The sequence below is a fragment of the Belonocnema kinseyi genome, chromosome 6 (assembly GCF_010883055.1).
Source record: "Belonocnema kinseyi isolate 2016_QV_RU_SX_M_011 chromosome 6, B_treatae_v1, whole genome shotgun sequence".
Lineage (NCBI taxonomy): Eukaryota > Metazoa > Arthropoda > Insecta > Hymenoptera > Cynipidae > Belonocnema > Belonocnema kinseyi.
Window position 1 is genome coordinate 88,305,515 of NC_046662.1, and position 16,363 is coordinate 88,321,877.

Consider the following 16,363-nt stretch of genomic DNA (forward strand, 5'->3'; position numbering starts at 1 on the left):
CGAGGGCGCATACTTTGAATAAAATATTTGTTATCATTCTCTTGAAATAAATGTGTTTTTTTCTTGAAAAAACACCGGTTTCATATGTATACACCTGGTATATATGAGCATAATTTTTACTTTCTATTTTTGTTAATTTACTTATATTGTTGAAAAGAAGCACTTTGTAACTAACTAGAATATCACTAAGCATGTTTCTAGCTAAGGCACTATTCATAATTAAAACTTGTAATACATAGCGTCGAGAGTGTTGAGAGCTGGACAATAATTGGAGGGTGACCAAACATTGTACCCATCACCTTACGTACTATCACCTTACGAATATCACATATTCACACAAAAATATTGAAAGCGGCTTTTTCTAGGCACCTTTCACCTACTATCTAATCCTTTGATATCTAGCTTTTTAAATCCTCCAGTTTTCCCCCGAGCTAGATAATTAACCCTTTCACGGCCAAGCCTTGTTTCTCTTAAATCAAAATTCTAAAAAAATTCCGGAACAATGTTTTGTCGTTTTCTGATCGATTTATTGCTAATTTCATTATTATTTTTAATTTTATAATATTCTCTGTTTCTATTGAGTGTACAATAACTCGGAAACACTTTAAGAGATGCGAAATAGTCTGCTTTGATCTAATGAACGCATTGATTTTGCGAAATTCGAGGCTAGTTACATGAAAATTAGGAAAACCGAAAATAATGAGTGCTGCTCAGCTGCAACATTAGCCGTAATTTAAGGGCATGTGATACTTACAGTTGCCCCAGCTTTTTTTCCACAAAGATGAAAATTTTTAAAAACTGAATTCGGAGATGCTGTAAAATATCATAACGTCGTTTTTCATCTCTTCGTTTCCGATAATCTGGAAATTATTTATGAAACAAACTTTTTTTATTGCCTGCAAACAATGTTAGTTCCGGGAGATTAGCTACTATGTTTATTTGTAAGTCCAAAGTTTTCGTCCAAAAATATTGTTTAGTTTGGAATTAACGCTTGGGTGAACTGTAACACACATAACCTCGAAATACACACGCACGTTGTTAGCAATATCAACAATTTTTTGATAAAAAAAAAACACCAAAAAAGTGAGTGGGGACGTCCGCTAGCATGTTCGCTATAATTTCCCAGATTTTGAAGGCAAAATATTTCTTATCCTAGGAAAAAAGCCGGGGGAATCTAACACTGAAAAAATCGATACTATTTCCTAAGCGATATGCAAATTAATAACATTTTTCTAAGTTAAAACTTTTTTGAATTAACCTACAAAAAAAGTATGCGGGGACGCCCGTTAGCATGTTCGCTATCTTTTCCCAAATTCTTAAGACAAAATATTTATTATTCTAGAAAAAAAACCGGGGGAACCTAAAACTGGTAAAACCGAAAATTTTCTAAGTATCACATGCCCTTAAGGGGTCAAAAAAAGTAACATGCCTAAAAAGGTTAAAGATCGACAAGCAAACATAAAGTGGAAATTAAAAAAACAATAAGACACTCACCCTTGGTCCATTCGATCGACGCCACCAGGTCCCATCATCGCAGGATGGCCAGGGCCCATCGGTCCGCCCATCGGATGTCCACCAGGGCCGAAAGGACTTCCCGGAGGCATTCCATACTGAGGTCCACCGAAGGGTTGCCCGGGGGAAGGAAAATGCGGATTGCCTCCCCCAGGAGGTGCGAAGGGAGGGCCAGACGATCCAGGTCGACTAACAAATTGCGGGCCTCCTGACGGAGAGCCGAAGGGACTTGGGCCAGGGCCATTAAAGGGTGGTCCCGAGTTGTTTGGCGGAGGTGGGAATCCCCCCGAATTAGGAGGTGGACCTGGTCCTGGAGTTGAGGACCCACTCGGTGCTGGAGAAGCGGTGTATTGAGGTGTACCGGATCCTGGCGGAGGACCTTGATATGGAGGTGCTCCTGCAGGACTTCCAGCTCCGCCGGGAAAAGGACTCGGCCCTTGGAAACCTCCTGCATTATTCGGAGGTCCTCCTGAATTATTGTAGGCACCCGGAGGTGGCCCTCCACCTTGGCTTACGGAGTTTGGTGTATACGGAGATGCCTCCGAGCCAGGCGGTGGGCCCTTCCAAGAGGCTGGAGTTCCTGGGTCCTCCAGCGTGGTGGTAGCAGCCAGAGGCGTATTCAGGCGGTTACAACCTATCACACAAGAATCATATTTTTAATTTTATGTATTATCTTTTCATATTAAATTTTTTAATACGAAAACTTCTTGTAAATATTCCAGATAAGATTAGCAAAAGTTAGATAAGGTTTTTACTGATACATAATAATTAAATATAAGTAAAATAAGTTTTGAACCAACAAAATGCTTTGTCTTTAATCGAAAATCAGTCGGTTAATTTTCTCGACATTTTCAATTTTAATGACGATTGTTCAATGCTAGATATAAACAAAGTATCAAACAAACCAAATTTTTTAATTTGTTTTATTTTATGATACATATTACTTATTATAATACACTAATAAGCGTATCATGCATAAAGGGGTCACTCAAGAATATTTACTTGATATTTGGCCTAGGGTTTCCTTTTTACCTTAACTTCAAAAATTAACTTTTTTACAAAAATTCTTTAAAAATATTAATCTGAGCGATATAAATTATGTTATAATATATAAATTACCTACTGGGTATTCGAATTTTTTTTAGAAAATTAAGATATATGTAATATTGCTTTATTTTTTCGCGTGAAATACGTTTATAAACTTTCGAAATTCTAAACTATTTTCCATTTGCCAGTGAATTAAAAAAAAAGACAAAATTCCTCATCAAAATAAAACAATAAAATTTTAATTTCATAATTAGTTTCAGAAATTTGAATAGCTTATCTGATTTTAAATCGATTCCATTCGATTTACGATCAAAATTTTATGAAATTAAACTTGAAGAACAAAAATTTACTCTAACTCTATCTTATAACATTGGCATACGAGTTTCACTTTTCGGTGGCTTGAAGAGCACACGTTAATTTTGTTTTTAGAGACCTGGAAATCGAAACTAGATTACCAAAAAAGTAAAATTTGAATACTTAAGGTCTCATTAAAAAAAAGAGGTCTAATTTTTTAATAAAAATGAAATACAAATATCTTAAGTTGATGATTCAAAAATTTTTAAGCACAGTGTTTTTTTTCTTCAAATTTTAGATTACAATAATTATCGGCTTACAAATTTGTGGCTTAAATCTTTTAATATACTTCAAATTTTGACACATTTAAAATTCAAAGTTTTCTTACAATTTGGAGCAGTTAACTCTCACGGTTTCGAATTTTGAAGCGTTTATATTTGTTTTTTCAAAAACTTAAAATGTTTGGCAAAATATAACTAAGCATGTCCATTCAAAATTTTTTACAAATTAAGGCATCTAAATTTTTTAACGAATAACATTCATGTGCTTGAAGTTCCGAAGGTTCAAATGAACGAAATTTTTTTGTGATGATTTTTTAAGCCAGAAAAAGTGCTTAAATGCTTGTTGATTTATATTGGGAAATACATTATTATTAAAACAGACTTATAATGCATATTTTATATTGCAGTTAGAACAATATTTAAGAGGAAAATAGAAATAGGGGGAAATATTTCGTTCATTTGAACGTTCGGAACTTCAGGTACATATAACATTGAAAGTTATACAACTATAAACCAGAATTCAAAAAAATTGAAAACTTTATTTTAAGTTCTTAAAAAAATACTTTAACTGCAATTAATTTAAAAACTAACACTATATAAGCTTAAACAATTAAAAATGAAAATAATGGTTATTTCCTCAATTTTAAACGCTGCGTTAATTGGAAATTATCTAATTAATACGATTTTATTGAAATTATTCTTAAATCTCTACATTTATTAAAGCTTTTAATTAATTTTTTTTTTATTCTGAATAAGTTATGTAAAGAGCATCTAATGTTTGAATATTCAACTACGATTTTTATTGCTAAGGTCGGTCAAGTATCAGAAGGCTTACAATTCTGAATTATTTAAATTAGAACCAAATAATTTATAATTTTTTTTAACCTAACATCCCAATTTTAACTTTTTATATTTTACAATTATTTAGCTACAAAGTATTTTAATTTCAAATTATAGAATCCTGAAAAACTTAAATTTGAAACTCAGCGTAGTTTGGGGAGATCAGTTCACATTATCTTATAGGTTTAGCACCATCATCTGCAATTATTAGGCTTTATAGGTTAGAAAAAATAAAACCAAATAAAATAGTATATAGAGAAAAAAATTAATAAAAACGCCTGATTAAAATTAATGAAAAGCATAGTAAGCAAGAATCGTTTGATGCAAGAAAATGTAATCAGCAAAAAATATATAGCTTGTTTGGTATCTGATTACTATTGCAGCATAGGTTATGTCACTCTAAGATAAACCTGCGCCTGCTGACTGAGGCATAAGATAAAAGAATTATCTAAATTTTATTAATTTCGAAAACGATTTCTTTAAATTTAAAACTCATGAACGTAATAAAATGCCTATAAACTCTCTAATTATGCAACAAGAATCTAAAATCTAATCACCATTGTTTGTCCCATTCGCCTTCATTTCGCCAGCAACGGGCTCATTCCACCTTTCGGGTCACCATCCGTGATGAGAGAAAACACAAATTCGAACACTATATATAATCTCACGTGAAAACTCGCATTCAAAACCAATTCATCAAAAGTAAATGCAGAGTGCAGGTTATAGCAGTCCACTGTTGTCTCGCGAAATGAGGTTATGTACCGGCGACCTAACCTATAATCACAACGCAATTCGCGAGTCCCAGGGTCATTTAAGCGCACTTGTAACCTTCTGCGCTCACAATTTTTCTCGCTATTCACCAAGTGCAGTCTTTTGACGTCGATGGCCATGCGAAAACGTCAATCTTTTCAACAGCAACGAGTCGTCCAAAAGACGCGTTGCCGGCATTTTCGCTCAAGTTTACTCCCTTCCTCTCTAGTTCGCACTTCCACTGAAAAACCCACCCCCGCATTCTTATCGAAGCACAAAAACCACACTAACATCGCACCATTTTTATGCGTTTTCCCGTCACATTACAAAATTTCACGACATCCCAAACACACAAGTGAATGGAGCGAGAGAGAAGCGTGAATAAACACCACCGAAGTCGACACAACGTCCATTCAGGAACGTACATGCAATAGGGGCTCCCCTTGACAAAACTCAAAATATTTATTTAAAACTTTACAATAATTTCAAATTTAGTAATATTTAGAGAAAGGTATTTAAGTAGTCGCACTTTCAAAAATAAAATTAACAAAAAGTGCATACCTTTTTTGAATAATCCAATGATCGAATATCACTTTATCACACTCTTTGCAAATTAATTTCTTTTAAAATAAATTTCAAAGCCCCTTTTGATAAAAATAAAAAATTGTAATAAGCGGTATTTATATTTCCGTTAATCAGTAGCTACTAATCGCGAGTGAAAGGTCGCTCATTGTGGGACGGCTCTTCTCAGTGGCGATTTAACTTTTTTTCTCCCCCTGTTTTTTAAAGACGATTTTCACTCACACGCGAGGGGGAGCGTTACACGTACACATGTGCACCAGGGGCGTATAAGTGGAGGTCTTGAGCTCTGTAAAGCCCAGGTGAGGTAACTCCAGGCAACACCACGTATTCGACTCTATCCACGCCCGACTGTCAACTGGATCTCTTTCTCAGCCACCGGCAACAATTGTTATTCCGCGTGAAGCCACCGACGAGCGCTGCCATTTTTAGCGGACTCGTTGCATGCCTCGTACCCTCCGTACTCACCAAACCGCCCCTCCCTCTCGTAAACTATGCAAAACGCACCCCCGTCCAGTAGAAAACACACCCGCGGAAAAGACCCTTCGAGTACTTTTGTCGCTTCAGCACTATTTTTTGCACCCTGGGATCTAACGATCCACGGCTTCTATTTTTTTTATTAAATGCGCGCACTAGTTTATAATTAAAAAATTAATTTGCAAAGCTTTGGTAGATCATATCTAGAAATAGGATATGCTTGTAAAAAATAATAATTTTAGTGGGGTGTTGGCTGATTTGTACATTAATCATTGTTTAGTGAATATATTCACTAGATTAGTAGTGCTTGAGGGGTTGGTGGTGTCGCCTGTTGCATGCCGGGCAGGTAACGCACGACGCGATGTCAATTTTCGTGAGTTGAGGTCGATGCGCTACGCTGCGAACTCCAGCAGAAATTATTCGCAGAATATCAGCGGGAAAAGTTGGTGGAGAGCACGTTCCAGCAGTTCGACCACGCAATCCCGTACACTTTCTGCTACCGCATCGTCCCATTGCGCAGTCTACGATTTTTACAAGAAGTCGAGAGGGATTCCACGCCGGACTTACAAAAACCATATACTCATCTGACGGATTTTTTTGTTTTTATGCAACTTTTTCTGGGTAGTAAGATCAGTTTCAAGCCCTGAAAAATTCTGTTTCAACTTTACAATTTTACAATAAATGTTTTGGAAGCATTTTTATTCATAATTTACCATGCATGATATTTTGTATGGTTTTCAAATACTAGTCTTGTAACGACACCGTTCGTGTATTTTAATTTTTACTATTACCTCATATATCAAACTTTACTATACATGTATTGTACTACCGAATTCAATTTAAAAATTTAATATTACAGATATTGTCAATTCACTCCGTCTTTTAACATCGGTGATTAAGCGGATGTTCGTCATCTAGACTGTATATGGTAATTTATTTCCCTAAAACATTTCAAAAAGTAATTTACAAACGAAAAACAGTATTTTTCATGAGAAAATTGAAATCAAACATTTTTAAATCAAAAAATAACCCGCGAAACTCTGGAAATATATAATTTACTCAAAGCAACTTTTATTTCCTGTCAAAATGAGTCAGTTGTGAATACAAATAGCGAAGTGTAAATTAATTAAGAATCGGAAATTCCCACCCAATATTTTAGAGCCAAAAGACTGTATAAAATTAATTTGAAAATCAATCTGGATACATCTCCTTTGATAATTTAATTTCAATTCATTTCTTGTTATTGGCTGGTGCCTTTACAAACTACAGTCCTGAACAGGAGCTGCACCCCCAACCGCAGCAGCACTGCACCTCGCCACAGTTACTCTTTTTCCGTCACTGTTTCACTTTTACTGAAAGAAAAAAGAGAGGCTTATTTTTAGGTGTTTGCAATGTTTTATTATAAAATTTGAATAGAGGGATGAAGAAATTTTGGGATTGAGTAAACTGAATTAAGAAAAGGGGATGTGATATTTTTGCGTGGAAGTGTTGGGATAAGAGCGCTTTTTTCTGGCGTCGTTTGAAAGTCTCCCATCGCGGGGACTCAACACTCGTGACAGTGTCACCCTAAAAATCAATAAGGTTCACCTCCGGTCCTACCCACATCCCCCGTTTACTCCAGGAACGTAGTCAGGGGTCGGGGGTCACGACGACGGCTGGCAGGGTCGTCATTCTATTAGAGTCCAACTTTCATCCTGATTCTTTTCAAGAGCGGGTTCTGACGGAACTATTTTTCTCATGTCCGTCCGCCGCCGCACCGTTTGTGTGAACGCTGATCTTCATGGAGATGGATAATTTTTTGTCAAATTACCTCCGAATTATTTTCTTTGAAAGGCCATTTAATTCAATTTATTTACTAATTTAATTCATTAAATAGCTCATGAATTATTTGAAGTTTTACTTCCAACTCTCAGATGTATATTAATTTAGATTTTTTTTCTCTTCATATTGCCTCCGAATTATTTTCTTTAATGAGCAATTTTATTCCATTTAGTTGAAAATTTAATTAATTAAATAGCTAATAAATTCTTTCATTTTTATTTCCAGCTTTCAGAGGGTTAACTCAATTGTAAGATTTGTAGTATTATATAATATATATTAAATTAGTAATTTTTCTTCAAATCCCTTAGGAATTATTTTATTTTATTGGAACATTTATTCTATTCATTTGAAAAATCAATAAATTTAATAGGTGCTGAATTCTTCCATGTTGCAAATTCCAGTCTCAGATGGTGAACTCAATTTTTCAAGATTCACAGTATTATACAACATACAAAACATTACACTTTATTACATATATAAGAATCATTATATTAAGGTCGCGGCTACTTGTACCGAAATTTCGGTACAAATAGCCAGATTTTTCAGTACGAATAGAGGAAACTGGAAAAGGGGCTATTTGTACCGGAATTTCGGAACCTTATAAGTAAGTATCGATGAATTGACAATAAGTGATGCACTCTGAATTGTCGAGAACGCATCATGTTCATCTGTCAGCCCAGTATTCTGATATGTATCTCTTCTGCGTATCTCGATAACCCACAATCCGGGGTCAACGAGCCCGCCTTTTTGATATTTATAAGATGCACAAATCATGCGTACTGTGACATACGAAATTCTATTTGCAACTAATTGTTAATCGTACAAAAATTCTTTTTGTCCATTGATCTGAATGTGTTTCACTGTTTACTAAATTTGTGGGTATCTTTTTACGTACCTACCGAGGTGGAATTTATCAAATTTACAGTAATCCGCTGGTAATATTTTGTAATCCACTTGTGATCCTGAGTTATCCACTTATAATCTGAAGTAATTCAGAGTATTCACCTAAGTTTACACTTAGTGGTGATTTTTGTGGCTAGGGAGAGCTGAACAAAAGGATTTAACACTTAGGGCTGATTTTTTAAGCTTCTTGTCCAGTTCTCCGCAGCCCCAAAAATCCCCCCATCGTGCAGATTCTTTTCAAGAGATAAGAATAATGTGAAGCAATTTCGAAGGATTTTAAAGATTTTTGGGATTTTTTTTAATTCTAAGGAATTTTTAAAAGGTTTAAAAATCTCTTTTATCTGCTTGCAAGACGAAATAATCCAAGTAATCCTAGATGATCATACTTGTAATCCAAGCTAATCCAATTGTAAGCCTAAATAATCTACATGTAATGCTGAGTAACCCGCACTTGTTATTCTAGGCAATGCTGTTCCAGTTCTAGGTAACTCAATTGTATTGCTAGATAATCTATGTATAATCTTAGTCAATCCATTTGTTTTCTCAAGTAAACTGAAGTAATTCCGTAACCCAAGTCATTCTGAGTAAATCGGTTTATACAACGCAATCCACTTATAATCTGAAGTAACCCAATTTATTCAATTTTAATACTAGGAAACCCAGCTGTAATCTATTTGTAATATAGAGGAATCCAGGTAATCCGGCTAATTAAGTGTAATGAAAGTGTAAACGAGTGCAATGCTATGTAATCCATTTGTGATTCAAGGTGAATTGCAATCTTACCGACCATAAGTAATCTACCTGTAAACATATAGAATCCACTTATAATCAAAGTTAATACAATCGTGATCCTACGTCCTCCAGATGTAATCCTGGTGGTCAACCTGCAACCCCAGGCCTAGAATATCCACTTATATTCATAAGTAATCCAACTATAGTCCTAGGTAATCTGTTGTAACAGGAGTATTCCAGGTAACTTGGAGTAATTCGTGGTAATCCAGATAATCTAGTGTAATCATAAGTACTCTACTTTTGTTCTTACTCAACTCACTTATAATTTAGTGTAATCCACTTGTAATTTGGAGTAATATACTTGTAATCCACCTGTAATTCCTCCCTCGGATTACTATGTTCTGTAGATAGCGTAGAGACCTAGTCAACGACTGATAATTCCAAGCAATCAATGTAGACTGTATTGGGCCAGTACCAGCTTGGTACTAGGCCCGGGCAAGAGGCCACCGCCAGTTGTCGGCCAGTAGTATGTCAGTTTAGAACATAGTTATCATTACGGATTTTTCCAGATTACAGTACTGGGACAGTACAGTAACTAATATCCAACTTGAATGGTTATTTTTTAAACTTTTACTCGGGTGAACCCGGTTGTACATCATAGCCACGAACTAATTTAAGTAACTGATGAGATTAGAATGTTATAAGTTAATTTAATACGATGCTTGAAACCCCCTACGTTGATGTTGTAGGTATGCAATTACGAGCGGCGGCGAGCGTTGGAGGTGACAATAGTCACCTCTGGATGCTGTCTTTGAGTCTTATTATTATGTTTTTATTAAACTTTTACTCGGGTAAACCCGGTTATACATCAATACGATGCTTGAAACCTCCTGCGATGATGTTGTAGGTATACAATTACAAGCGGCCGCGATCGTTGGAGGTGACAACAGTCAACTCTGGATGCTTTCTCAGAGCTACCATCTGCCACTCCACGGGTTTTTAGTCGCTCACTTTCTGATTGTTAAGAAAATTTCTTACAATGCGACGGGGGTTTAATGAAAGCGCCTTTTACACTGTTGATAGTATCCTACTGACTCCTAAATGTTTAAGATGTTCAGTGCTTGTTGCGTGCACATTGCCTGTAGCCGAAATAACAATAGGATAAATAGATGCATGCTTCACATTCCTCAATATGGTCTTTATTCCATGTCATAAATCGCTATACTTAAAGATCTTGGTTGTATAGGTTGACTGCAAATTTCTATTAAGTGGACAAGCAATATATGTTCATGATGTAAACTCTTCCACCTTTTTTTTTTCTCGCATCAGGATGTCAGGTCGATTGGCTGGGATGTAGTGATCCGTTTGGATAGTTACACCATGTCCTGATGTAACACGCGTTTGCGACAATTCCTGGTGCTGACAACCTTGTCTTGTATCGCAATGACGAATCCTTCCGTCTCTGGATACAGAACACCCTTTCTTAGCTAAATATTGGATGCCTCAGTATCCACTTCAGAAGTGGGACGATGGTCGTGGGGGCTAAAGCGTAGGCTTTGAACCCACTCCTTCGGCTTGCGGGTTCGATTCCCGCCTCGCACTCTGGAAGAGTCTCGGTGGCCCATGCGGTGAACACTAGCCTAGCAAGGGAGTTGTTCATCTCCGGAGAGTCGTGGGACCGGTAACTCTAGAAAAAAAGGTTTTCTCTAAGTACTTAAGGCTGTTACTCTTGTGGTTCGGAACCCACCTTAAACTGTAGGTCTCCCTTCCACCACCAAGTAAGTGTGTGGGGGTGTGTAAAGGAATAGAGAAGGTGTAAGAAAAATGTAAACCCTTAGGGGACACATTAGAAGCTTCTATTCCAGTATCCACTTCGTATTGACCTAATGTTTTGGGGTGCTCGCCGTACATAGCTTTCTACCTCCATTGTATTTCTAATTTCTCTATGTTTTCTGCCCTGATATTCAAGGCCCTATTTGAGGACAAATTCAAGGGCGTGTATTCAAGATCCGCTTTGCAGATGGTGCTGTAAAGCGCAACATTTCGTTTGCTGTTAAAATAGTCCTTCAACTGTGTAACTTGTGACTCGCACAGTTTTTTTTATTTCTACAACGCCCCTACCCCCTATATGTCGTGGTAGAACTACCCTTTCAACCACTGAATTTTTGTAGTGCATTTAGTGCTTCGTCATATCTATGCGGAAGATTCTGTTTAAATTTTCAAGGTCGGTGTTGGACCACTTGATGAGCCCGAAGGAGTATGTGAGGACAGGGATGGCATATGTGTTGATTGCCCTGATTCTGTTTGCCGAGTTGAGAAAACTCTTCATAATCAATCTAAGTCTCGTAGTGAAGGAAGTCATTAGGCTTGTCTTAACTATCGTATGCTGAATACCCTTCGATTCAAGAATACCCAGATATTTATATGATTCGCCAGCAGTCATTCCCCGACGTCATTTTCGAACACATTCTCTAACGCTGGGGTCCATAATTCCCCTCTGATTAAGTGCACTGTTCTGCATTTATCTAGCCCGCACTCCATGTGGATATCATTGGAAAACTGCTTTGTGACATCGATCACTTTCTGCAGTTTCTGGGCTGAACTAGCGTACAACTTCAGGTCATCCATGTACAGGAGATGGGTCACTTGATGACCATGCTCATTATCATAAATTCTGAACCCATGGGACATGCTGCTTAGTGTTTTGCTCAAGGGGTTCAACACTAAACTGAACCATAGTGCACTGAAGGAGTCGTGTTAAATATACCCTTCCTAATGCCACAGCTGCACAGTATACAAAAGTTTGCACCTCTAACGCAGTTTGTGTTGCGTTCTAATACGTAGGTAAAACCTTGCTGTTGGGGTGTTCTATTAGTGCACGCAGATCACTTGTATTGTTCATTTTAGGCAGAGAATGTCTTAGTGTTGGTTCTACATATCTGAACTCTAGTATAGCATGACCTAAATTCCTTTTAAGGTCCTGTAGTTTTTCTGGGATTTCGTTATGCACATCATCGTTATTAATATCCGGATGTGGTTCTAGTCGATCCGGTACATGATGTTCATTATCCCTAGCACCTATGCCTTCAGCTTCAATTAAGTCTTCGTTGTCTACATCTTCTAGGGCGAATACATCAATAGGAAGCTTCTGTTCCACTTCCATTTTGATAGCAGCTATTTCAACAGCCGAGAGCAATCTGTTTACAGATATTGAGAGTTTCTAATCTGACAGATTCTGCTCATTTATTTTTGTGGCTAGCTCTAGGTATTTACGTAAGAAGAGTCTATGATGTTCTCCCCTCACACTTCGCCTACATTTCTCTGCCAAAAATAAAGGCGCACGACATCTCTGTTCATATGGTATGTGCATTTTCGTCACCAAAGCAACCTGTTGTTTAATCTCCATTGCTCGGTCTTCTGTTACGTGTATATTAGTCCTGATGTCCTTCACCTTAGCGTTAAGATCTCTTAGTGGGACTTTCTGTATATTAGGATACTTTGCAGCAAATTTCGTTTTTAAATTGTATCCTTTTTCCATTTTCGTTTCAAACTTCACACTTTCGTAATAGAGACACACCAATTTCTCTTTCATTGTGATATTCCAATTGACGCTCTCCCACGGTATTTCTGTCGAGGTGGTTGGCTGCACATAGCTAACGCTAGCTAAAGCATCTTCAGCAGGCACAGTTGATGTTCCACTGCTTACCGTTTGACGCAGATGTTCTTGCTGGCCAGCTGTTTTATTAGTGAGATCTGCCTGACCATCTCGCAGTCTGTGGTCACCAGCTGTTGCTCCAGGGACGCCCCAAAGGTCCCCGGAAAACGACAAGCGTTTTAATATCTTTAATATACTCTCCATTATTATTTCAGTTTTGGTGTTCTTCTTAGTCCTTCTCCTCTTCCTTACAAACTGGCACCTCAAAATACCATTTAATTAACATGAGGAAATTTTTAATTTGCGAAAAATTAAACTCATGTACCAGGGTTTCATCAAAACTACATTTTTACGTATTATTGTTATAAGTTAACTGTAGTCTTTTTTATACAAATAATTACTAATGGAAAATTATAATATTTACCATGATTTTTAAACAATTTTTAATTGTGTAAACAAATGTAAATTATTTACAATTATTTATTCCCATAGAATGTAAAAAAATTGTATTTTCTGATTGAAATATAATTGTTTGTCATTTTTTGAAATAGTAAATTTGTCTAGAAACATTATGTAATTACTTAAATAATTATTTACAGTCTATTTTCGAAATTTCTAAAAATTAAGCCAGAGATTTCAACTTTCTTTTTAAATTAGTATCCTTTTCTACGCTTTGTTGAATAATTACATATTTCTGATATATTTCTTTTAATTTTTAATAAATTTATATTTGTTTAAACAATCTTCACTTGCTCAAGCAGTTTTTTTCGATAGCTAAAAAAATGAAATAAAATATAACACTAATAATTATGTTTCTCACTGTATACTATATAGAAAGAATATATTTACCACTTTTTAATTGCTTAAACCAACATAATCTATTTAAATAATTACGTTTTCAAAAATACTCTCAAAATCGTACTTAATTGTATGTCTTCTATTTTATTTCGTATTTTTGGTTATTGAGAAATAACTGCTTGAGCAAATAAAAATTGTTTAAACAAATATAAATTTGTTGAACATTAGAATAAATGTATCAAAATGATGTAATTATTCAAAAAAAGTAGCATAGGATACCAATTTGAAAAAAGTGGACATAACTGGCTCAATTTTTAGAAATTTTGAAAGGAAACAATAATTAATTATTTAAATAATTACATAATGTTTTTAGAAAAAATTAATACTATAAAAAAGGACAAAATATTGCATTTCAATCAGAAAATATGATTATTTTTTACATTTTTAGGGAATGAAAAATGGTTTCAATAATTTACATTTGTTTAAACAATTGAAAATTGTTTAAAAAGTCATGGTAAATATGCAAATTGTCCATTAGTAATTATTTGTATGAAAAATATGACGGAAATTGCTAAAAAGTAACAATAATACGTAAAAATGCAGTTTATTGATTTTTGGGTCATATTTGGGCCGCTACAGGGAGGGTAGGGGTGAGTTGAAAATAAAAGTTATTAGTATGGTTTTATTTCGTAGACACCCCTCTTAAATATCTAAAAAAAAACATGGCACGTCTCCATGAAACTCTGGAACATGAGTTCAATATTTCGAAAATTTCCACATGTTAATTAAATGGGATTTTGAAGTGTCCGGTGGTACGTGTTAATATTCGAATTTCGAAAAAAAATTAGGGATTTTCTTTCTTCATAAATGGAAACTCCTCCCCCCCCCCAGTTTTCACTTGGGGGGGGAGGGTCTTGCCTTCTAGAGTGAAAAAAAATTTGCAATGCATTTTTGGACCAGCCTAATGACAAGAAGACCATTAGTGGGGACCGAGTGTGAATGACAGGGTGGGCAGTTTGTATACACAGTCGTACTAGTGACCCTGGTTGGATAAGAAGGATCTTCACAAGCCGGAAGTTAATGGATGCACGTGCTGGAGTTATATACATATGCTTGCTTTTAGCTGGCACATCCCCAGCCAAATGGTCGAAGAATGTCCTGAGATATTAGTATAACTTTCATTCATACAAACTTACACACAAATCTCAACCTTCGAAATATAGTCCTATTGAACTTGGAATGAACTCTGGTCCGAATCATACGTGACCCCCGGCAAGTCCAACATAGAAATAGACCCATTTGTGTCCCCATTTCAATTAGGGAAGTGGTCAGAATCTCACTAAAACAACTGGACTAGTAAGTTTTAGTCAGGGCCCTTTAAGGCACTGCTAAGACTTTCCTTTCTTTGTGACAAGAAAATCTATATACGTCTAGAGATTTAGAGCCAAATCTTGTACACTGGAACCTGGATTAAATATAATTCGGGCTTGGCCTGCGATTGGTCTTGAAGCTATTTTCAGCATCTACAAACGTAAATATTCAGGGCCGTTTGAACCATTTCCTCATATTAAGCAATATATGCCCGTGAGTACCCGCGCACTGCCGCTTTATGCCGCGCTCCTGATGTTTCTAGCGTTGCCGTCGAGAGATAAATGCAGTAGAACGAGACGAGACACTCTGACGCGCTAATGCTAAATAGCATTCTTTAATAAATAGTTCAAGGGTCCGCCGTCTAAACCTGTTAACCGAAATGTTATACGTGGCGAAGGAAAATCGTTGTTATTTTTGCAATTTTCAATATTTTTTTTAACTGTAAAATTATTTGTGCATTTACTAGAGAACAATAATACACGCTAGTCTTATAATACTTGAATCAAAGTTGAATGTTATATGGCCCGTTATATTTATATATAATGTTATATATCCCGTGTTCTAAACCTTATATCTGTAGTGTCCTACTGCTGGTTTTCTATTGTTTTTACCGGGCTCACATGTTTCTGCGTTGTTTTTTAAGCTGTGGGCAAATTTTATGTGACAAAATGTTTGGAATCGCAAGCTGAACATAGATGTGTTGCAAAAATTTATAATAGTTTATTGAAAAAATTTCCTAAGTGTTGGCAAATGAGACGCGTCGCTCACCTTCGCTTTTACAGCGATCTGCAGACGACAATATCAGAAATGACAAAGCAGTCACAAAAAACTTTCGAGACACACATACACTTAATTGCACACAGCCTGACATGTCTCACTGACATATTCTACGAGTAAACTGAGCTGATGTGAGAAAAAGGACGGATTTCGCATAATACGCCATAAATTGTAAACAAGTTTTGACCGCGGACCTACACAGTAAAAAGTAATACTTAAAGTTATATTCGACTTAATTTCAGATTTGACTTGAATTGAGGAAGTACCTGAATTGAAGTGTGCAAACTATCTTGAATAAAGCACTAACTTTTCTTAAATGAGAAATCAGCATTTTTCTACTGGAATAAAGTAAAGTATCCTCCTAAATTTCAATATTCAGTTCTGAAAGTAAGTTGAAGGCAACCTGTAATAACCTGTAAGGCTTTCGACACCTAAAATAAAGGAATATATCTTTCCTGAATTTCAGGTTCGTACTATCTTGCACGACGTTACAGAACGCTGGCGCTACTATACAGCTCATGGCCAT

The 16,363-nt window shown here is 36.0% G+C and overlaps 1 protein-coding gene across 2 annotated transcripts in view; it reads right to left on the reverse strand.

Moving 5' to 3' along the window:
* Positions 1-5,081, reverse strand: part of LOC117174951 (LIM domain-binding protein 2) — a 244,913-nt gene extending 239,832 nt beyond the window's left edge. For both annotated transcript variants that reach the window (XM_033364419.1, XM_033364418.1), the window contains exons 1-2: positions 4,532-5,081; positions 1,495-2,146 (exon numbers count right to left, since the gene is read on the reverse strand). In XM_033364419.1, coding sequence (XP_033220310.1) covers positions 1,495-2,146; positions 4,532-4,556 — 677 coding nt within the window. In that variant the 5' untranslated portion in view covers positions 4,557-5,081. The remainder of the gene's footprint in view (positions 1-1,494; positions 2,147-4,531) is intronic.
* Between the last annotated feature and the right edge of the window lie 11,282 nt (positions 5,082-16,363).